We start from the raw sequence: 25,047 nt of genomic DNA on the forward strand, positions 1-25,047 counted from the left end.
TTGTGTCCTGGTCATTTCATGCAGTTTAATAACGTCTAACAGCAATGAACCAACTAGCCCGCGAGAACGTATTACTCTGGACGAAAGACTCACGACGCTTTTCTTTCTTCTTGCACAGAGGTTTTCAAATGCACTATGCAAGAGTGGCTAAACTTGGTCACTATGGTATATGGTCTCGCATGTTTTGCTCAGCGGTTTATCGGCGAGAGAAATAGCTCACACCCAGCTTTCAAGAGGCTGCGGATTGGGTGACGGCGCAAAAAGTGCCACTTTTCTGGGTTATGCTTTCGTACCCGCTGGTACAGCCGGGCATGAAACAAGTTGGCATTGCAAAGCTTGAAAACTGCTTGACTTCCTCTGGCAAGGAATGCTTGGTTGTCTGAATTCACCAAAGTCGTCGAGAGTAACCTCGCACATGAACAGCAGACACACCCAGGAAAAACATTCCATGACAGCCCCGCACGCGGCCAAGCACTACGGGAAAGAATACTTATGCCCGCACGTGCGACAGCGCTATTCCCGACTGTGGCGCCCTCTCACTGCCCGGGTAAAAGTGGCGGCCGCCTTTGGCGGAGGAGTTACGGAACTGAAAAAGTATCTATAAACGTTGGCCAGGACCACAGCTCTGGCTGATAAAGTAACACAAAAAGTTTGCAAGGAGAGACAGAGCTTTAGGAGAGAGCAGAGGGGAAGCATCCGAATCAGCTGAGCAGCCTTTGTTGGCTTCACCCAGCTGCAGCGCAGTGCTCCTGTTATTTATTCAAATCACCTCACAGGCTCCCACATCGGAGTATTGTGTGAGGGAGGGTTACATAAGTAGGGGTAACAATAACTGGAGCATGCGAATAACTTTATACAATGCTTATTGACATAGTACAGAACACTAAAAAAAGAAAGAAGAAAAAAAAAAAAAGAAAAACCAGAAAACGTCCTTATAGAATAGGTAAATAACACATCACTTAGAAACTATTGCCGTTACCTCGGCCCTAAATTTGGTTGCATTTCGAATGCTAACGATGTGCTCCAGAAGACCATTCCAATGAATAATTGCTTGTGGCAAGGCGGACGAATTAAATGTGACGGTTCTACCTGAAATGTGTTGGTAGTTTAATGGGTTATTCAAACGACGTGAGGTGCGGAAAGGTTTTACGAGAGGCAGCGATGACTGATGGGCACTATAGACTCAAGAGCTCAACTGCCCTTTCTGTTGACACAAAAGGTTGATTTTATTGTTTGCCACACGAATGTCTGATGTCCTGCGTCGAGGCGGCAGTAGACAAGCACGGCACAGTCCAATTTTCTAACGCTTGTAGTGTAAGCGTGGAGGATTTTTTAGAACTTTTATCTTTTTATTCGAAGTTAACTTTTGTTGCATTTGATAATAACATTTAACTGCAAAAGCAGGGTGTTTGCATAGGTTCATGCATTGCTGCACCTATTTTAAGTTATTTGTTTCTCGCTCGATGTGCTCAGGCTCTTTCCACGTGGTTGGAGGATTTGGGGATTTTAAAGATTTTTCGGTACGTAGACGACTTTTTAGTTTTTTTAGACAGATCAGTTTTCGAATTCACAGTCATCTCTCATGTAGACTGTTTGGACTGCACTAATCCTGTCGTTGTGCGCATTCTTGCCTCTTTTAATCAGTGTTTTAAGCCACTCACTTTTACCACGGAATTTACTGCAGAACACAGTATTAGGTTCTTGGATTTGAGGCTGCATTTTAAATACGAACACGTCTGTTGGGTCTATAAGCCCAGAGAAAACAAGCTGCCCTTGGGATATAGTTCAGCACACTAAAGCCTTATAAAAAGAAGCACTGTGCTTTCTTTTTTGTCAAACACTCTCTGCAATCATGCATTCACTTGGTGGATGAAAGCCTTCAAAAGCAAGTGGCACATTTGGAGGCAGCGGGCTATCCGAGGCATGTCACTGTCTCGGTCACTGAGGGCTTACACTGAAAAAGGAAGTCACGCTTGAGCGAAAAACAGAGATCGGAAGTTGAGAGAATGACAAAGGAAAAAAAGAGGCAGAGAAAGATGGCTGTAATCCCCTACCTACAGAAATTTTCTCACAATTTATAGGGCAGTGGTCTGGGGTCAAGGTTGTGTTCACAGCACCATATAAGCTTTTGAGGTTGTGCAAGCTGAGCTGCCCGACAAGGAAGCGAAACCCTGTTTGCTCTATCAGACATAAAAATGCTTACGTCCCGTGTACAAGAAGCGTTGTGTACAAAATTCCATTGTCTGGTCGAAGGGATTACTTAGGCCAGATTGGCAGATGCCTGCCAATGCGTGCATCTGCTCGAGCACAACAATAAGGTGGGGAATACTGCCACAGATGAAAACTTGATGCCCATAGTAAGAAATGTGAGGCGAATGCACAGTGTCTTCCTCTTTTTAATCAGACAGTTCTGTATCGCCATTTCAACAAGATTACTAGAGAAATTGTAGAGGCGTCTGAGATAGCCAGGGCAGAAAATGAATGTGTCAGAATGCCATCAGTTGTTTTATCTAAGAAAGAGCTTGAATTTTTGGCTTAGACAACACGTGCGCATTTACCTTCTTTCTTTCTGCCGGTTGTTTCCTCTTGCAGTTTCAGATGCGCGTTTACATATGCTCAGGATCGGCAATACAACTTTAGTGGAAAGTAACCGCTTGTCCTGTGTTCATTTAGTGCGCTATGCTTTCTGAAGTACGATTCTATTGGTCCCCCCCAAATTTTTCTGCTCCTTATGTGGTTCTGAAAAGCCTCTGGGATCGTAGGCACTGCAATCTCTCTGCACCTCACGAGGTTTTGCAGTGTCTCCAGGATCAGCCCACCTTGACCAAATCACGTCATGTGATGACGTCATTATGTGATGTCACAACTTTTGACAATCTGTGACATCGTGATGACTTCATATGGTGACATCATAACGCGATGATTTTTTTCATCACTTGTGTTGACACCGCCGGTGCTGCCGCTGCCTACTCTGATGGTCAATTTTCGTGTTTTGTGAGGCATCTAAGGCTTTTGCCTTAAAAGCACAAGTGACAGTTAACCTTATGGTGAACACGAACTGCTCATCCAAGTTGCACCTGCTTGTCACTGGGAAATTCAAGATGCCCATGTACCTAGGAGGGTGCACTTTACTCCCAGTCTTTCTTGTAAGACTCAAACAGGAAAACCAGCATGAGAAGGGCATTGTTTGAGGTGTGGCTGCATGACCGGCACAATGAGCTTGCATTGAGCGAATGCAAGGTGTTGCTGGACAACTGCTCGGCTCACGCCTGTAGCTTTTGCTCAGAAACATCAAACTCATTTTTTTTCTGCCACAGAACACGACGGTAGCATTGCAGACATTAGACCAAGGTATAATCTACACTTTCATGTTGAGAAACTGAAAATGTGCAATTGAGTGCTTCCTGCTGCGGATGAACGAGGAACTGAAGATCAGTTTACTAGGCACAATCCAGTCGATCAGCCGTGCCTTGCAAGGTTTAGTATGCAACACAATCAGGAACTGTTTTCAGCGCGATGGACTGTGCTAGCCTAGGTGATGAAACGATTGGTGCAGCTGAAGGTGATGTTGAGCTTTGTGCTCATCAGGAGGAACATGACCACATTCTCAATGCTGCGCGCCCAGAAGTCTGCTTCAAAGGTTTTGTTGTAGTTGATGATGAGGTTGATGGCAACGTGCCGAATAGATGTGGAAATGAGGGATGGGCGAATAGTAAAGTAAATTTGAGGTTCGAAGCGAATTTGAAGCGAATAGTGATTTGGTTGAATTTCGAATCGAATAATTCAAATTGTATATACTGCACATTATAAAGAAAAATGACCATTTTTGTCATGACCAAACTTACTTGCCCAAGATGTTTAAGAATTGGAACTAGGCATGTGTGAATGTCATTTTTTTTGCTCAAGTGGAGTGGAAGCAACTTTCAATAGTTACAAAATTTGAATAGAAGTAGGGTACAAGTCATAAGTGGTACAATATGTTACGTTTTAAAATTTACTATAGTTGGCACGTATAAGCCCGTATAACAAGCTGTTAGACTTAACAAATATTTAATCGAGGTGAAGGTAACATGTACAATTAAAGGGACTGTCTACCGTGCTTTATTGTTTTTCTGTTGTGTTGCAATAAAAAGCATTCCGTCCGAAGTGTCCAACCCTGCAGCGGTTTTTCTGGAAAGCGAGTAGACATTTTTAAAACAGAATTTTTCAATCTACGTTCTGTCATCTTCAATTGGTGTGGGGACGCCCGCATCACTGGTTACGGCACGCGATGACAATGGTTCTGCTGGTGAAAGTCGAAACTAGCACCACATGCATGTTTTGCAGGCTGAATTAGGTCATGTTTAATAATAAAACGATTACCGTAATGGTAGTTTAGAGCTCGTAAAATGCTAAATAAAGTATCATTACCGCATTCTTTCAAGCTTCATTTAGTTAGCCTGAAAAACCACCGTAATCAAGCCAAAAACTTGGTATATTCCAGCAACAGTGGTACGCCGGCGTTTTGAAACGAACTGCAGTGGTTCCACTCATCCCAAACTTGCAACTGAAACGAACATGAGATGTGCTTCACAGAAGAGAAGGTCCTTGCTGTTTTTCAATTGTGTTTAGATGTTCTGTCTTGTATATGCGACATGACAGCCAACAGGGACGCCTTGGTGAAGTGGAACCTGAAGGCAAAATGTTCTTCAATGTAGAAACCATGGGTCTGACCACATCACGAAGTGACCTTAGCGTCGGTGAATACTGGTACACACTTTTACGAAAGAGAACTGATGGTAATGGTTCGAAAATTCCATGAAGTCAGTTGTACTTCTATTCGCCCAAGACGTTTTTTTTTTCTTGTGAGTGGCGCCAGACACCGTGGTCTCGTGGCTTGTGTTTCTCTGCTGTAGGCAGGCAGGCGAATGCGGCACCGGCAGCGACACCGGGTTCGTTTTTCAATGCGTGGAAAAAAAAGGGGGTATAATTACTCTCTGACGCCAAAGAAAGCTACCAAAAGTGCATAAAATGCAATTTTAAGTTATAGTACGTATTTGTTTTCAAGCAAATAAGCCTACCTGTGGGAGTTTTTTGTTCCTCCCAATAGCTTGAACTATATTGCCACCAGGTGATGCTAGCAGTCATACTTTTATAAATTTCGGAAGATAATTAAAAATATAATTCCTTTTTTATTGGGCAAAAACATGCTCGTTGCCACCGATGTGACAAACAATCTTCTCATTTCCACCAAAATAAAAAAAAATTTCAGAGCGGTAGCCAGTCCTTTTAACCTTGAAGTGTGGCTTCACGGCAGTGGACAGGCAAGGACATGATGCCCAGCTACGTACAACGCTTAGCACAATGCAGCATCGCTCCAAACATGGAAAAGCTCACATTTGGGAATGACCGAGTAAAATTCTTTAGTGGCGTAATTTACAAGAAACAAATTTGGCCATATGAAAGTTTGATTTTTTTCCATCTCCAACTTGCCTGTGCCCACAAGCAAGGAGGACATTCAGGGGCACTTAGGTGCAATCAATTGAGAAAATTTCTTATGAAAATTTCTGAGAAGATGGATGTGCTCAGCCGTTTGCTGAAACCGAAAAATGAGTGTGATTGGAATGATGTCCATGAAAAAGAGTGAAGAATTTGAGCGCAATGGTCATAAAAGCAACCTTGAAGCACTGTTGCAACTCATAAAGCCAAGAAAAAAATCAGCACATACACTGATATTTTGTAGTTGGCGCAGTGAACCTGCAATTGCATGGGAAAGCCCTCTGCTATATGTGTCACGAATGCTAAGAGGCCACAGAGGTGCACGACACCTAAACTGAGAAAGCAGCTTTGGGAATCAGGTTCAGCTGCGCGAGGTTCAGAGACTGCATGGTTGGCTCCTTTGTCACGGTAGAGACTGATCACCAACCACTCATTTCAACTGCCAAGAAAGGGCTGGACGAAATGCTGCCACATGTTCAACACTTCTTTTTTTTAATCTTATGCTGTTTGATGGCTCTCATGGCGGCAAGCATGCAGCTTCACAGGCAAGTATCAAAATTTCAAAGGTGTAGCCATCCATGCTGACCCGCCGCAGTGGTCTAGTGGTTATGGTTCATGACTGCTGACCTGAAGATCGTCGGATCGAATCCTGGCAGTGGCAGCCACATTTTGATGGAGGCAAAATAGTAGAGACCCATGTAGAACCCCGCTGATACGTTTTTGAAGGGACCGTAGGAAATAAAACGTAAGAGACGGGAAACGTAAGAGCCGAAAAACAGGAAAACGGCAAAATATTTAGTGATACAGAATTTTATTTCAATTCTTACGAGCAGCACGGAAATTGGCGCGCTCAGCCGCGATCTAGTCGATGGATAGAAACGCGGAGCTTAGGACGGCCTCATCCACAGAAATGTAATCAACGTATGTGATTTTTTTAACACCAACAGCTGTAGGTATGAAAGAACTAAGCACACGCAATCACGACCGGCGCGGCGAGTCCGACCGCGAACCGCACGCACGACCATGCGAGCTCCAACCAGCTCGAACTCCTCCTGTTCTCCGACAAATAACGATGATGATGAGTCTACGCCAACGCGATGGCAGAAGTGAATGCCAATCTCGAAGGCCTTGCTTTCGCACGCAATTACGTCATACATGCCATGTTTGTGCAATACAAATCTCAAAGGCTATGCTTTTGTTGATAGTAAATGCCAATCTCGAAGGCCTTGCTTTCGCGAGCAGTTACGTCATAGACGCCATGTTTGCAATTTGAATCTCGAAGGCTATGCTTTTGTTTGCATCAATTGAAAGACTCAGTTGCTTGCGCCTCTCATGCGGCTAATATTACGGTCAAACGAGGCCAAGCTGCGTGAAAATGCACCATGGCCGCTCTCTTTGGTAGTCACTCGGTCGGCTCCGAGCGCACTTCGCGACGTATCATACGGGAACGGTCCGACAGTTACGACGTAACAGCGGGGTTCCCAATACATTGTATCCTATGGGAGCCATGCCGGGACCGGCGGAAAACGACGTAACAGCCGGGAAAACGCAGCAGTGAGGAACGTAACAGCGGGGTTCTACTGTACTTAGATTTAGGTGCACATTAATGAACCCCGGGTGGTCGAAATTTCCGGAGCCCTCCATTACAGCGTCCCTCATGATCATATCGCGGTTTTGGGACACAAAGCCCCAACAATTATTATTGCAGCCATCCATGCTCTGCAAGTCTGTCCAAGCGTTGTCATCATGAGCATCCTGACTACACCCACTGCTGGGCAAAGGGCTCTCCCATTTTTCTCATTATCACAGTCCTGTGCATGCTACAGCACTTTTGTCCCCGCAAAACTTCTCAATCTCATCTGCCTACTGAACTTGCTGCCTCTTCCTGGTGCACCTGTTTTCTCTTGGAATCCAGTCTGTTACTTTTAAAGACAAGCAGTTATCGTGGCTTCTCCCAAGCATAGTCAGCAGTAAAACATGCGGCCATCTTCAAGAAGCAACATTCGTTAAAGCACTAGAGGAACAAGCACCCGTTACAGGCCCCCTGCACGGCGTGGCTGACGAGTTGTCCATTGGCGGCTTTGTTATGCACTGCTCAAAGGACCCTTCTTTATTGGAATTTATAGCTTCCTTTATGGAGGACTATGGTGCCTATGGAGCCACTGCAGATTTCTTCCAGTATTTTTAAACATGAAACAGAAAGTTAGGTGGGCCGATGGGAATAAGAAGTTTGTTGGGATAACGTGGCCACAACAAGCACAGGATCATACTTATTCGAGAAAAATGGGAGAGGCGTTTGCCCTGCAGTGGGCATAGCCAGGCTGATGATAATGATGATGAATTTCACACAGTTGTGCGGTCTGCACAATGTTGCTTCAAGTGCAAGGTTCCTCTGAGCCAATGGGCTAGCCGAGAACAGTGTAGAAGCCATTTCTATCATTGCGTCGTAAGTATTTCAACCATTGCCTCTTTCATAAGGTCTTTCATCATTCCTCGCTCAGTTCCAATCTTATCTAGCCACCCACTTATCATTCATCTGGATTGATCATAAATACAAGTTTAAAGATATTTTCTGCACAATAAACACATTTTCTGGTTCTTCAATTGGAACCATCTACCCAGCAGCATCGGTTCTTTTCTTATCACTCGGTTTTTTGCCATACTTTACCTGCACACTTACTTTGTGATGATCCTGCATAATCATCTCACACACCTCTCCTCACCATCAATTTTTTTTATCTCCCCTTTACAATATTACTTTTACATTTGCATTTCGCTGCTAATATTTTATAATATGTGTGTCATGTATGCGATAGCGCCACGTGTTGATGATAAGAGCGGCCAGCTAAGCTGCCCAGTAATCATGTGACCCTGTCTAGGCTGCCTCTCCCCCTCACTTTTCACTTCCTTTTGTACCGTCGTACTTGCGGCACGATGTAGCAATAAAGTGCTTGCTAGTGTTCTACGTTCGTCTCCGGGCTTTGGACGTAACAATGTGTTTATTAGTTTTTTAATTTTCTTGCTTTCGATTCATTCTGTTTAAATTTTATTCATGATATTTAATTTGGCACTAATATTGTATAACATGTTATGTTTATTGCTGTTATTTTCTGTTTCAGTTTTGTGTCATTCTGCTTAAATATTGTTCCAAATTTCCTAGGGCAATTTCTGTATAATACTGCATGTCTCATTTTTTTTTCGTGTATTTTAGCCTGCTCCCCTTTACAATGCTTCAGTGACTGAAGGTATGCAAAATAAATAAGTTATTTATAAATGTGTTCTTCAAGGAAACGAAGCGCATGAATGAGGCCTAAACTACAGAGCTTGTTTCCTTGTCAGAGCTTCTTGAAGGAAGAAGCCTAAATGGGCGCCTCCAGGGCATCAGAGTACCACAAACAGCAGCTGTTATCAAACACATGCAGAGCTCTCAGCAACATCATGACGTGCCTCTGCTGTGCAGAGGAGACACAGGGGCCGCTTCTCGAACCCACGAATGTGACCCACGAAAGCCTGGCTCGGCACACCATCACGCCATTGAAACAAAAAAAATTAGAAACAAGCCCTTTGCAATGAGCAACATAATGAGCCATCAAGAGTGTGATTTTAGGCGTGGAATTTGTGCCTTAGAACGTTGACCACGCAAGAGGTGTCCAAATGCACGACAAGCTCAGCCAACGTGGCAATCACCTGACACGGCAAGATTTCGCACACTTGAATTTGGAAGAGCGCGCACAGATAAAACCACCGAGCAAATGCAGAACTACGGATGAAACCGACAGATCAGAGCAGACGATGCACTGCACCAATGGCAACCACACCTCCGGTGCTGTGCGGCTGCCACAGAACATCACTAAAGTGTGTTGGGACTTTATCCCAGACCCATTTTTTGAATGACAAAAGAAACTTGACATGTGTGATCGAAAGCACTTGCACGCAGCAGCCCGAGGACGGCAAACTCTGAGCCACCATGCCGCTAACGTGAATAGCGATGTGGCTGTGCATTAAAGAAAGCAGCCTAACAAGCAGCATGGTGGCAATGACATCTGTGCATGCAACTGCTTCTGGCCCCGTGCCAATTTTGTAACCAAAGATATCGGTGCCCATGCAAGCGCAATATCATGGTACATTACAATATTTAAGTGTGAAGCAAAGACATTTGACCACATTTCACGCAGAGTGTGCTGAGCTTGCGCGAGCTGATAATGTGTGGGGAAACGCCCCATCAATTTTTGTTGCTGTGGGATTGCAGCTTAGCAACATTTTGCTGTCGAGAAATGCGAGATGTATTGAATCCTATGGGAGTTCACCGGGGACAGGAAAATATTTCATTGCTGCGAGAATTTCGTTGTGCGATTTCATTCTTGTGGGTTTCGACTGTATTGTGCTTTTGAGCATGGAAGATGTATCAGCCATGTTTTGTGTATGGGCCAGCAACACTGCCCTGCGTCACACATGACCAGAGGGTATACATGTCATCATCATCATCAGCCTGAATGTGCCCACTGCAGGGTAGAGGCCTCTCCCATGTTTACATCACCAATCAACCCGGTCCTGTGCCTGCTGCAGTCTCGTTATCCCCGCAAACTTCTTATTCTTTTCTGCCCATCTAACTTTCTGACTCCCTCTCGCGCGTCTGCCTTCTCTTGGAATCCAATCAGTTACTCTTAATGACCAGAGGTTGTCTTGCCTATGCCCCACATGCCCTGCCCGTGTCCATTTCTTCTTCTTGATTTCGACTGAGATGTCCCTAACACCCGTATGTTCCCTGACCCACTCTGCTCTCTTCTTGTCCCTTAAGGTTACACCTATCATCTTTCTTTCCATGGCTCGCTGCGTCGTCCCCAGTTTAAGTTGAACCCTCTGTGCAAGTCTCCAGGTTTCTGCTCTGTAGGTAAGTACCGGTAAGATGCAGCTGTTATACAGTATCTTTCTCCTGAGGGATAGTGGTGAACCACCATTCATGATTTAAGAGTGCCTGCTGAATGTGCTCCACCCATAGGCGTGCGCACAGGGGGGGCAAGGGGGGGTGGCCACCCTCCCTAATCACCTAAGAGGGGGGTGCATAATCTGCCCCGTACATTGACCCTTCTAGTCACCTAAGAGGAGGGGGGCACAAAATCTGCCCCATACATTGACTTACTATGGTTGGGGGGGCGCTGCGATGAACCTTCGCCCCCCCTGATGGGGAACCCTGCACACGCCTGTGGCTCCACCCCACACATGTAACCCAATCCAATAAATGCACCTTCATAGAAAACGCAGGCCTGCTCACTCCCACAGTGGAGAGAGGCAAGGCATTGTGGAAGAACGAAGTGCCAGGCCACACCATCCTTGACATCAACGCTGTGTGCCACAAGCACAGCTCATACCTGAACAGGTAGTGTAAAGAACAGAAACCGACAGCATGGCTCCCTTCTTCTTTTCCCTTTAATGCCACACTAAAATCCCAACGATGATTGCCAGCGCACGGTGCGCGACCCTCATCATTTGGATTTTAGTGTGGCATTAAAGGGAAAAGAAGAAGGGAGCCATGCTGTCGAAACTACCGAATGTTCCGTAGTCGATCCACAGTGCTCATGTGACGATAGTCATTTCAAGGGTTCCGAAGTCGGAATGCTGTTCCGTAGTCGATCCACAGTGCTCATGTGACGATAGTCATTTCAAGGGTTCCGAAGTCGGAATGCTGAAGCCTTTTAGTGAGAGTAGATGCGAAGGCCCTACCCTTGGAGCGGCTAGCGCCATGCCATCATTGTTGATATTGACGCGTAAGAACAGTGGAATCACGAGCGCGAAGGAGACAGACACGATGATTGACGAGATGAAGCGACTCCAAGATATTCGGAAATCATTGCGAACAGCCATTGAAGAAGTAATGAAAAAGAGTGACGTAGTACTTTCGTCTAGATCACCGAGAATTTGTGAGCTCAAGGAACTGCACTTAAACCTCGAATTAATGAGACAGGACTTGAAGAAAATAGACCACCAGATTCATGACACTATACCCCTTGAAGACCTAGAAAGCGACGTCGATATTTGTGAAAATTTTGACTGCGACATCTTAAGGCTGGCATCAGACCTTCAACTTCTATTAGCGAATTTTGAGAATAGACCGTTGTGCGCACTCGCGCAACTAACACAAAGTTCAGTGACAAGGCCTAAGCCGAGCTTGACTTACTCGCAGGGCGAGACCATAACCGTCAACGACACTGGAGAAGAGACTGTCAGTTTAAGAAATTCTGGTACCAATACGCAAGATGGCATAAGCTACGAAACTGTAATAGTGACGGGTTCCAATGATGAAGCAATGACACCAGCTGCGTCTGAGCACAAAACGATTGAAACAATTCCCAGAGATTCTGCCGGAAGTACAGTTGTGGGAACTGGCGCACTGTTGTCTGTCGGTTGTGGGAGTTCTGAAGACATTTCCAGTTGCGACAGATTCGACTCCACTGCGACAAAAGCGTCAAACGTGTGTCACGAAGACCGAAGGACCAAGCGAAGGAAACACCAAAGTTCGCGAGCAAGCAATAACGTAAATACTTTTAGAGATGACACATGGAAATCGGTACAAGCCACACGAATCACGATCTTGGCTATCAAGACGGCAAGCCTGAAGGAGAGTGTGCAATTCCGTGGTATGCGGCTGAAGGGACGCAACCATCATGTTCAAGGCGTACAGGACACAAGAACCAAGCGAAACTACCTGGCAGCTCGGAACAACAGAATAACGGCATCGAAAGGAAAAGAACTAAGGAGGAGAAAGAAAAGACGGTCTTCACACGTGAGCACCAAAGGATGCCTGAAACCAACGAGAGTAAGAGCACGCAAAGGCTTCCAGAGACGCCACTTCATACCAAGAACGCGTGAGGCACCGACTGACCTAACCACATGCAAGCAGCGACTTCATGCAGGAAGAGCGACTGTAATTCGAGATCACTCCAAACACTTCAAACATCGATGGAAGAGAAAAGGTGCTTGCTAACATCCAGATAGCTCTGACTTATAACTGTGCAACCACGGACTGGAATACGAGTTTGCGAACTGCGTTTGATTGACTTCACTGAAATAAAGGATCGTAAAGTGCGTGCGAGACAAATCTGCGAACGCGAAGTGGTGGTTAGTGCGCTATGCATGTTGAGTGAATCGCGCATCGACCTATCTGCAGCCAGCGAACGAAAATATGGCGCTACATGTTACAAGTGACGTGACTTCGAGCTATCGCCCAGCCAGTGCGGTGGCTCGGCAGTGTTTTGTTGTATTGTGCCATTCTTTCCTTTTCGATTCTGTGCCGTCCTTTCTTTTTCACTTCTTTGTTGCGGGCGGGAAGATGTCGAGAATGGAAGACGATGACGGTCTCACACCATGCGCCTACAATCACCGGCACAGTTAGTTTGGAATAAAGGGGGAAGAAGAAGGCAGCCATGCCGTTGGTCTCTGTTCTTTACAGGTAGCGCAGAGGACAAGGATGCACAAGAAGGCAAGACGAGCGCTACCTTTTGTGCTACCTGTTCAAGTATAAATTCCTACTAAATAGCCTAAATTTCAGTTCTTGTGAGCACAGTTTGTGGACACGGTGCGCTGTCAATGACACAAACAGTTCTTTTTTTTGTTTCTGCTGCGACATTCATGCTCCTTGAGCTGTGTTGCATCTCCTTATTTTTGCTAAGGCACGTTGCCGGGCTAGTTGGTTGGGATTCATAATTCGTATGGCGTAGCGCACCACGGCAGGGACAGAGAAGAGGGACGTACGCACATAGCGCTGTGTGTGTGCGTCCCTCTTCTCTGTCCCTGTCGTGGTGCGCTACGCCTTACGAATTATGACTCCTTATTTTTGTGTGTTTTGGCTCGATTTCTGAATATTTTTCTCAAATGTGATGAACTACAGGTTCACTGCACCAATGTCACAATTGCATTGCACTCGCTCAGCTCGATGGTGCAGGCAGTTCCTACAATTGCGGTCAGATTCCCAATTATAGAAATATGTGTTTCACCTATGCTCTCAGTGCTCTCTTCCTTGATACATTTGGAGCAGTTCCCATTCCAACCAGTCAACATGGAGTTCTGAAGCAACACATCTATCTCTGCAATAGTGAGTGTGAGTTTTCTGAATACGGCATTATGTTAACAGCACCTCAGGTAGACACTTAATGTTCACTGTACATTAGGTGTCTTCCTGCTGCTGCACTGTTCTCAAAATAAATCAGTTGGTGTTAGTACTTGGCCCATGAACTGCCTTATTCTCCTTCCTGTAAGTTCGTTGTGCTTTTTGCGCTGAAATTGCCTTATGTCAATACATTTATCTGGGCAGAGTTGATTCATCAAGATGGGAATGCAATTAGAAGGATGTGGCAAAAGATGAACATTTTTCTTGTCTTCACCTTTAGTGCATTGTCTTTTAAGTGCATCTCATCTTCACTGTACACAAATAATGTTTATGCATGTGTCGACAGGTATGCCTAATGACATGAAAAGCATGCCGAGCTGGCATCATACAGACAACTGACGAGGCCCCACAAGTGCCTGTGACGGTTGCAAGTCAAGTAAGGCCATTTTTCAGGAGCCTAAAAGGCCTCTTCCACACAAGACACTGTGAATGTTTTGGCACATTCCCCCCACCAACCACTATGAACTCTTGCCTCCAGAATAGGTAAGAAAATTTAAAAGAATATGCTCCTACTATAAGGAATAACTGGCATAAAGCCAATGAAAAATAAATGAGCAGGGGTTTAGAGGATACCCAAAGTGCAAATTTAGTTAAAAATTGCCAATTTCAAAAATATATTGTGGGCATGCCCTTTACCACTCCACTCTGAAAAAACATGAAGGCACTGAAGAATTTTTGAACAAATGTGTGTAACATCATGTTTCGTGCCAGGATGCCAAATTTCAAAGCATTGGCAAGCAGATATTTTCCTTTCTCTGTTGCAAAATCAGTTTAATAGATTTTAACACCTGCCTATGGGTTTTTTATTGCTGCTTGAACTATTGTGTTGAGGTTACTTGGGTACCCTAGGAACAGCATATGTCAAATTCTGTGGACAACTTTTGCCAAGACAAACGTTTCTGATAAAACATAGTACTTTCACAGCAACTTCGAGGTTGACTTAATGGACAAGTACTGTATAGTGACAGCAGAGAAATGGTTATTAAGCTGAAAGACTTGTATTGTTACCTACAAGTATTGTTACCGCCCCTCACACAGTGTTCCCCTCACTTTTAAAAAGAGTATCTTGTTACCTAATGTTGCTTCTTTTTGTTCTTTTTCCATCTATTGTGAGCGCTTTTTCATTGTATTTGTATGTATTTTGTGCCATATATTGTATGCTGTGATTTTGCAATTTTTGTTTTGTTTTGTACTGCACAATATGTTTTCCCTGTTGCCGTTTATGTACTTTTGATTTGGAAATCCCCTACAACAATGCCCCTAAAGGGCGCTGTAGGTACATGTATAAAAAAATAAATAAATAAAGGCTCATTGTCTCATGAGTCGAAGTTTTCGAGATTTGGCGAGACCTGATGACAGTTCGCAAAACCTGACGATACATCGCGAGACTTTGTAAGTTGCGTCACAGTCAGCACAAGTGATGCAAAAAAAAAGAAAAAGCTAACAAAAGTAGGTCAAAAGTCACGGGATACTAAAGTGAATGCGTGTGTGCGGTTGGCGTACCATAAGTCGCATGACCTCAAAGTAACATGATGCCATCAATGACGTCACAGATCGCCAGCATTTGTGATGTCATTATGACGTTATCGCGCGATGCTGCTGCTTGGTCAAAGGCGGGCCAATCACGGAGGATGTGCAAAACCATGCGAGGTGCAGAAAGCTTGCAATGACTGCGATCCTGGAGGCAGAGCAAAACCACATTAGGTGCAGCAGGCTTTCAGGTGGGAGGGGGTCGTTGTGAGCATCAGTACAATAGACTCGGATGAAAAAGGAGGAAAAAAAGATGGCTTTCACCTTCCAATCATTTTATGCAAATGCTAAATATAAACGACTGTGTGCAATAATGCCCTAGCATTTATGCTGCTGCAGTTTAGCTCGTTTTGATTTTACCATTTTCTTTCTGTTACATCATCAAACCTACCCTTCACAATGCACAATGCTGAGAGTGCAGCATTCTTACTAAATAAACAAAAGCCTGCGTGCCTTCTGTAGACAAACTTGCCTACCTGTGTCCGACAGCCTGGCATTGACAGCATTGACGACAGGCACCGCAGACAGCACGTCCAGTTCCTCCAGATCGGCCGCAGGAAGGTAGACCGGCAGAGGACGAAGACCAATGCCACGAGTACCTGGCTTGTCTCCCAAAGATGGCTGCATGCTCAATCCTTAAAAAGTTTTAAAAAGAAGGAGAATGCTAATCAGAGGCAAACAGAGCAGTATGGCACCCGTTTTGGATATGGCAATCTGATCTTTTATCGAGGTCACTTGTTATCTGATATTGCCACATTTCATTGTTGCCTTCCGTTGTTTCACTCGTGACAATCATTGTTGCCTGCAGCAACACAAGTGTTGCGCTGCTAAGCACATGGGTGGAGGGGTGCAATTTCTATCATAGAGAAAGGAAAAAATTAGGAGGGAGCATTGCACAAAGCTATAGAAGGAAAGAAAGAGAAGCTTCACTTGCCCCCTATTCTCCCGATAGGGGAAGGACTCCCAATTCTTTGTTGTTTTGGGGTTTTACCTTTCAATACCACTGAAGAATTATGAAGCATGCTGTAGTGGGCAACTCGAATAACTTTGACCACCTTTACTGTGCACCTAAGTTTAGGCAGATGGGTCTTCATATATCGCACTTATGTAAGTGCGGGCAATGCAAAGAACTGAGCCCGTGTCTTCATGTATAGCAGCGCAACATCTTTGCCACTAGGATATGAAGACGGGTGCCCCAGAGAACCTAATACAGCATCAAAAAATACTGCCCACTTTTTTATCAGCATCACCAAATTTTACATAGAGAAAGCACAGTAAACCGCAAACATAAGTCCAATCAAACAGGTAACAATGAAAGCAATCATAAGAGTGATCACAAACTACCATCTAAGTGAACTCCTTGCTTCGGTAGGCCACATTCAGCTATGCACAAGACCTCACGTCCTGTCCAAGCTTCTGTACTGTCTGTAGATAAGGCCTGAAGCTGTGGACACTGATTAACACAGCATCTTGGCTAATTACCATAGACTTTTCAACAGTATTTACTAGACGGATCTAGGGCACTGCAATTGTTCAGCCACCTTGGGAATGATGGGTGGTACTACATGGATTTGCCTAGTCTTCGTGCCTGCAGCTTTGAATGAACTCGTGGGTTTCTTCATTGTTATGTTTCGGCTTCCAATTTGGATCAAATAATGGCTCACCATGAACCTTGTGAACTAATTTGAATTGGTCAGCAGTGGGACTGCTAAACTTTTGCTGGACTTCATCTTGCGACAAAGCGGCTGCAGGCCACACGGAGCCAAAAAAACGAAGCCTAGCCAAATCCATGCACTACCCATCATTCCCACGCTGGCTGAAGCGCCATGCATTGCAGCTCCCATAGACACTAGTCCCAGATTTCCCGCTAGCGTAATATTACAAAACTCTATCCTAATTACCACACATGATGACATAGCCTAATAAAAAGATCCAAGCAAAGGCCAGCATGGTTTCATTCAGGAATGCCTATTAGATTGAACAATCCATTTATGTTTAAGTCCACACCTTACGTAGTTTAACATGAAGTTTCGGCTTTTTAGAAGATTTTGGGGCCATATTCTCGGACGATCACTTTCAGTGGGACTTTCATCTTCACGAGATCAGAGCCGGAACTGTTCCGCCACCTGTGGGCTACAGTGGTTTGGCACTGCCCCAACTGTCGTCCTCACTCGTAGACAATGATGCGTCAGGTGCTTATCTCATGAAATCTCGAAAAAAAGGAGTGTTGTTGAAAGTGATCGCCTGAGCATTTGGCCCTTTGATGCAAGGCGAAGCAGTGATGCAGAAGCCGCTGAAATATATGCTAGTTTCTTTTTCCCACCTGCCTCATGGTGCTGTGCAATCTATACTGTATATTTGTGACAAATGAAATGACTACATATCTGGCTGGGATTTTCAATATGTAAACAAAGTTATAAAATGAACTACATTGGTGACGAATATTAGACGTTCTCCAGGATACTTCCATGGAGTGTCACAGGCAACTTAGTTTACTGTTCCATTACCTGTAACCCAGAGCGTAAACTCAAAGTGCTGATGAGATGATTAGAGGCAAGCAAATATTGCAAAGGTAATGCAAGTGTTGTTTTGGATTAAAAAGGTGTCGCACATTACTAGGACAAAAGGAACAGAACAATGCTCACAAAGACAACACTCAGCAATGCATTCAGCAGCAGTCAAGGCTGGCAGACATTCCAGTAAAACACATTCGTCAATGAACAAGAGGATGATGAAGTCCACCAGCCATTATGCTTTCTTTCATACTAAGCCAGAAAGGCTGTGCAAACTACACAAGAAGTTGGGTCCTTGAAGTTTCATCAGATGCACAAAGCACTGCAGTTGTCTATTGATCTGCAATGCTTTCAACGAAATAACTTCAATAATAACTTGCAGACGTACAGTTAACCACCACCTTGCCCTGAACTTGTCTTGTTTGGTATTATGCCATCTTATGTGAGATCAAAGTGTGTCACCAAATGTTACAATCAATCACATGATACACATTAATGTTTTTGTTTCATATGTGAACCTCTATTTTTTCTACCACAGATGCGATCAGTTAGAGACATAGCCATCGTAGAATTTCCTGCTTCTTATGAAACACAGTGATGGTAGTGCATACGAAACCAGCCTGTGGCCGGAAGTTAAAACCACTCCTATTTCCAGACAGCAAGCTCGCATGTTGCAAGATACAAGAGAAAAGAGATTAACACTTGATCAATCAGGGAAATAAAATTTTCGAGCACTTCGAAAGATGTGCACCCACATATATAACAACCACAATCTTCCTCATGTTGAGTTGAGCACCATGCCTTGGAGAAGTGAGCACCTGAAACCATCGAACAGAAGGGCAATTTCAGTACGTTGAAGAAACTTCATTTTCATAAGGCAATGACACAGCCGAACAAATAAAGGCAGACATACTCCAAGCCAGATCAGCAGATTAGTCTGAAAGGTCAACATTGTCAGGCTGAAAGAAACTAAAGTTTTCATAAAGAAAAAAAAGACGATAGATAACAACAGCGTGAAAACATTGTAACTAATCACACAACTTAACCCTTTGTTGGAGAGCGGGACATATACGTCCCACTTTTCATTCCTCATTTTCAGCACTGTGCCTCCTTAAGAGAGCTCGTGCTATCACATCCAATCCACGGACTCCATCTGTTGAGCATACTACAACTTTATTTACGCAGTTTTGTGGCATTTCCACTACATGGATGCACGCAATAAGTCAAGGAGCACTTTTTCTTTTTTTTAGTGTCTGCATTTTGGTTTTTTGTGTGTTTTTGTGGCCTAATTTAGACCAAGAAAAAGATGTAAAGTGAATAAATCTTGTCTTTTTTGCACTACAGTAACCACTCAGCAAAAACTATCAGCAGCTTTTTGTGATGTAATAGATAAACCAGACATGTTTTACGAAAAGCTGTGTGATTCATGTGCTCCAAGTTAGGCTTAGCCTGCATGGCGATAGCATGGGGGCTTTTCCGTCCATACTCATCACATGATGATGATGATGATGAGTGAACTTTATTTTGGTCCAGAGAAGACGCAAGCGAGTCCCTGCCCTACCCGACTAGTCCCACGCAATGACCACCAAGCCATGCTTGACAGCCCCATCACGGGCACTTGCATCATTATTTTTCTTCTAAGGATAAGAAGAGGCGTGTCACTGCTGAGGAAGTACTGGAGGTATTTTGGAGCTCGCCACAGAATTCTGACAATAGTGATGAGGTCATGCGATGACTGGTGTTCGGAATGAGTATTGGTTCTCTGGAAATACTCCCCACCCGAACTTGACTGGCATGTGACGGCGGTGCCACAGTTGCTGGTTAAGCCGCTGGTGCTTAACTAGCAAAAAAGAAGTGCACACGAAGTACAGGTGCATTGTGTGCAATGTTCCGCTATGTGCAAATAGCTTCGCACCATTTCACAAGAAGATGTAAACTATGTCAAGTGGACAGCGGGACATACGAGTCCCACTTTACGAAAGTGGCTTAAGGGAGTACTGACACGATTTTGAGACATCGCAAAAGGGACATTTTTCTTTTCCTTGTTATGCAGTGTGAACGCTCTCCACAAACCGGAGTCGGAGAACACATACAAAATATTTTAATTTGACTTTGAAGTTTCCGTCACTGAGCATCTGCAAGCCAACCCCACTGCAATGGACATTATCCCGACGAGTCAAGACAGTTCCCCCGAGTTTGCTAGTTCTGCGTCCTGCATGCAGCCTAAATCGTAGAAATCACTGTCAGGGTCACTGGACGACAATTCACTCATCGTTGTTTATGTGCACCATGAGCAGATGATGGATTTTCCGCTAGTACGTCGCAAGTTTCTGTATCCCCGTGACGTCACACTGCTATGAAACGTCTCTGAGAAGCCGCTCCCTTGATATCGAAACCGAAAGTGTCTTTTTAAGGTAGCAGCAATTAAAATATATACGATGCATTCCCAGGCACCACGATACTCGTTTCAGGTTCTCGACACCAGTATTTTTATTTAGAGCAACAATTCAAAAATTTTAAAAATTCGTGCCAGTACTCCTTTAAATGGTCAGTGGGACACATGGGCCCCACATTTTTCTTCGCAATAAAACACTTGTCGACTTTCAAATTGGCTTTTCTGGAAACAAGATGTGGTCAATAACTCACTAAAAATGCTTTTAACATGATAACATTTGTTCCCTCGTGTCCGCCAAAGAGTTAACATATCTTGTTTATTAAAAACTTGTAGTCAAGCACTGACATTAACAAGAAAGTTCATTAGAGAGTATCTCTATATATATAAAAAAAGCTACACAGTTTACGCAACTTCATTAATTTTCCTATAGTGGAATTCACGAATGCTGTCCCTCTGTGCTGCTTCTCTCGGTATGGCACTCTCTGCAAGTGATTGTTTCTTCCTTTTGTGCTTAAACCAAGCAAGAGCACAACATCTGACATGACTTCCACAGCTACATCACAGATCATATGTCCAAAATATGTAAATTATGCACTTGGTTTTGGTGCCTGCAGTGCATTAGAGATGGCCTTTTGCATTAGTCTCCGCTGCTCTGAGGAAGCCATTATTCGGGGCTTTAACGTGCACACACCACCTGTTACTGCGGATGACTTGAATACCGCGAACATTGTGCTGTATTCAGTAGCCACAGTTCTCTCTACTAGTAGATCATCTTTATAATAAAACAAGTGCAGTGAGTTCATATTTATAACATGAAACCAAGAAAACATACGACAGAGTCAACATTCTGTCCTGTGCCATCTTGGTTTCTTGTTACATTTGAGCTGTTATTCGTATGAACAATGCATGGTAAACTTAGCCTGCCAGAAAATGTTACTGAAGCACTGTGAGGTTTCCAGAAGTTTTTCCAACATTCTGTACTGATTCAGTACTTGTATCACTTGTATGGCATATGTCCTATACTGACAGTAATGCGATGCAATGCAGCCACAAGACTTAACAGGATTGGCACAACTTACAAGTAGAAACAAAGTGAAAGCCAATACAAGCAACATAAGCCTCTGCACACAGCTGTGGAAGAGCCACATCAGGCTTATTCGCGATATCACTGGCTGTCTGCAAGGCAACAAACAAAACAAGTACTTTTCGTTGTAGGACCAGTTACAGCACTATGACTGGGCACGAGACAAAATTTTGAAATTGCGAGTCACTGTAGAATACTCACATAGACCTGCCAAGGAGACAACTGCGACACGGTAAACAGACATACATAGACGAACTCTAGCCAGAGCTTAAAGGACCCCTGACAGCGAAATTTTGGTTGGTGACTTTTTTGCTGTAATTTGTAGCTTTGTGTCGGGTAATCTCTCAATTAAATCGTAAATGCTCTAGCGTATCGTACAACTAATTCTAGCGTAGTTAATTGTGACCATTTTAGCATCACTTCAAAAAGCCCGCCTAAAAACCACAAGAAACTGGCGCCCCATGCGGGGGAGCGTCAAAGACCACGTGCACTCAAGCTGTGGTGACGTTGACAGTGCGGTTTTCAAATCGGGGCCCTGCACGCGGTAGAGATTGAAAGTATGTGGGTGCCTCAGTATGGGTTAACCCTGTTAAGCGCACGAAAACTACCTGGAGAGCAGCCCGACAACAGAGCCAGAGGGGTGAGGAACAATAGGCCTCGTCGTATTGTGGTATTGTGCACGTGCGCCCCACAAACCTTCTGTGACGGGGGCCTCTATCTACGTCATACCAGGATGTCGCAAGGTGCAGCCAACTCAAGTGAGCACTCACGCTTACTTTAAAACCAAATTAAGATATCTTAAAGGCTACGTTCGTCACTAATAATCGGTCAGATGTGCCCCCGTATACAGGAAAGTCAAACAACACAAAGATCTCGAGGTTTCAATTTTGGTGTCAGGGGTCCTTTAAAAATATGCCGATGTAGTTTATGATGACACAACCAAATCCATGTTGCTGACAATTACATGAAGTCAGTCACACTATATTTTGTGCTCTGCTTAATTGAGAAAGATTAAATAACTAACTTCTAAAGCAATGAAGCTGGCTGAAAAATTTTAATTAAAAAGCTGTAGATCAGTTCATAAAACGTGCCATTAGACAATTCCCAACTGCCTATTTTTTAGATATATTAATGTTTTTCTGCTTACCACCGGTGCCCGTGAAGTACAAATGAATACCATGTGACATGCCCGCATGCACGCTGTAGTTTCAGTGCTCCCCAACGTTCCGCATACAAACAATATGCTTCCCTCGTGGGGGTTCATGACAGCGATAAGCAGACACAGCAGTTATTGCTTGTGTTGCCGCGTGTGTGGTCTGTATTGCAAGCAACAGGCTTGTTATTGCATGGTCACCACCATCATCACTGCCCTGTTGCCTTTCCACAGAACATATGGTCGAATGCTGTGGTCGTTTGCAGGCAGAACGTTAGGGAGCACTGCAATTATGATGTGGCCACGTCATGCGTAATTTTTCTGTATTTTGTGGGCATATGTAGGAAGCAGAAAAACACTAATACTTAATGGATAGATACTCAGAAACTATCTCATCGAACATTTTCCTAGCCGATCTACAACTTCTCATCGGAATTTATTGCCCAGCTTCGTTGCTTTAGGAGTTAATTAATCTTGCCCAATTAAGCAGAATACAAAAATAGTGTGACTTACTCCATGCAATAGCCTGCAACATGCATTTGTTCACGTTGCCATAAAGTGCATCGTCATGTTTGTAAGCTCTGGCTAGTGTTGGCTGGGGCACCCTGTATAAATTATATCTTCCAAATGACATTGTAAAGCACTGCTTGCATGTGCTGTGTCCAGCTGTTGTTACCATCTTTCGCACCGGCACAGGAGCATGCTTGTCCCTTTCTGCATGAAATGATACATTTACTTTTAAGGCGAAAAGTAGGGCTATTTGGTAACATGAATAATAGGACGTGTTCACTAGCAAAAAAAACATGGACGAGAAGAAGGAATACAGGACAACGCTACATTTACTTAGAGACAAATGTGCACTGAATTAGTGAAAGTAATATGAATTTCTTTGTTTAGCAAATGGAGTTTCACAAGGTAGCTGTGCTGTTTTTGTTCTGTGGTTTCCGTGTTGCATATACACTTGTTCTTTCGTCATTAAGGCTGCACATGTTTGGCATATTGAAAGAGCCTGCGACGATGAAGTAGCTGCCTGCGTGGTGAGTAGTACACACTTTTCTAGAGCGGTCAAGCGCATGCCTGCTGATGCTGGCGCTGTCTGCGGCTGCTACGTCGCGTTTGCTACAAATGCCTGTGTACGCTTGAATAGTAGCACAAGTACCTAGCATGCGGTACGGATATGTTTCATATCAATATGGCGTCGCTCTCTGCGTACTTTTGAAAAAAGAATAATAATAATAAAGGCAGCTGAAGCAGTCTGGTTGCTTTACATGAGTGCTATTCAGGCTGTATCAATGCTACTTTGAGATTCTATTGCACTAGAAGGCAGCACCATATACTTTCAGGGACTTCTTGTGTAGTTACAGCAATGCTTTCATTGTTGGGTGCCCGTTTCGAAGCACAGGTCATCATTTCAGTTGCCCCTGCATTGCAGCACTACCTGACCCACTTGGCATGCCGATGGGGTGCAGTCAATGACCACCCCTTATGCAGGCGCACACAGGTATAAATACGCAAGTGAGAAAGTACAGCATAAGCGAAAGATGCACACAAAGTCGTAGAAATAAGCTTACACTAGAGTACATGGTGCAACCCCTTAAGACACAATTTAAATGGGGATTACGCTGTGGCAGACTGTGACACCAAGAGGCTGGCTGCCCACCACAACTACATCAAGGGGTGCGAAAGATAAGCAACTCTTTTTTTTTTTTCTATGACATACAGCGTTAACGCCAGGGAACAAGTGACTAGTTTAGCAAATAATTTAAAAAAAGAACAAAACGTACGCACTCGCGAGGGAAGCATGTGTACAACGTTTCACTGTTTACATCAAAGCATTCGCTTTTTGGGGGATTCGCAAATCGGTACAGAAGACAGGCGCGACACGCACATTGGTCAGCTGTCTTCAGAAACGATATACCCAAAGAAACGAAGTCGCTTTGTACTGCGTGTAAGTGTGAAAAAAACAAGATAAACGTATTCAGCTTTTGTGGAGGCGGGGACGAGCATCGCTGCAGTGTCCCGCGAAGTTTCACAGGCAGTGAAGGCACGAATTCGCGAAGCCGTAAATTGTTGTCCTTGCATCGTAGGTCACCCACTCCTTTTTTTTTTTTTTTTTTTCCGAGCCGTTTACGGTGATGCACGTTTACCGCCTCGCGAGCTCATCTGCCGGAGGCATCATTGGGCAACACGTTCACCGACACACCAGCGACTTCGGTGCACACAAACACGAAACAAAGTGATGACGTTAAACAGGTCGCATAGAGCGCTGCTTTGCGTCGGAAACACTTCACGCACTGGACAACACCGTCCACACACAAGAGCGCACAGCACAGCTAGGGTGATTGAGAAACAAATCGCAAACACCGGGGTTGCACGGTTGCACCACAGCGTTTAGCCAGGGGGTAGTAGAGTCAATAATCACTCGGCTCCACAAAGCGCAAGAACATTTGCATCCGAAGTCATATCGTCGTATGACACGCACGCCCAAACAACCTGCTCAGTTTTTTTCAGCGCGCTTAGCCACAACGGACGCCGCCATCAATGTAGCCAGTGATGCCAACATCCGCCGCCGAAATATCGGAAATATCCCTAGAGCAAGTCCTCTTTGCCAGAAAAGTCCCTAATATTCTTGTTTTTTCGTTTCTGACTACCGTGGCTCGCAGATAAATATACAACCAAAGCCATTATATTTAAGCACTAGGGCGAAAACCTTTATTATATGAAAGAAAA

The 25,047-nt window shown here is 44.3% G+C and overlaps 1 protein-coding gene across 2 annotated transcripts in view; it reads right to left on the bottom strand.

Annotated features, from left to right (window-relative positions):
* The window catches only part of LOC119372410 (zinc finger protein 32-like), a 29,355-nt gene extending 4,529 nt beyond the window's left edge, over nt 1–24,826 (bottom strand). The window contains exons 1-2 of one of the 2 annotated variants that reach the window (XM_037642887.2): nt 24,292–24,826; nt 15,649–15,807 (exon numbers count right to left, since the gene is read on the bottom strand). In XM_037642887.2, coding sequence (XP_037498815.1) covers nt 15,649–15,799 — 151 coding nt within the window. In that variant the 5' untranslated portion in view covers nt 15,800–15,807; nt 24,292–24,826. Of the gene's footprint in view, nt 1–15,648; nt 18,059–24,291 lie in introns of those variants that run through there. The other variant, XM_037642885.2, reaches the window with a different exon arrangement.
* Nucleotides 24,827–25,047: the final 221 nt, after the last annotated feature.

The sequence above is a fragment of the Rhipicephalus sanguineus genome, chromosome 10 (genome assembly GCF_013339695.2).
Source record: "Rhipicephalus sanguineus isolate Rsan-2018 chromosome 10, BIME_Rsan_1.4, whole genome shotgun sequence".
Taxonomy (NCBI): domain Eukaryota; kingdom Metazoa; phylum Arthropoda; class Arachnida; order Ixodida; family Ixodidae; genus Rhipicephalus; species Rhipicephalus sanguineus.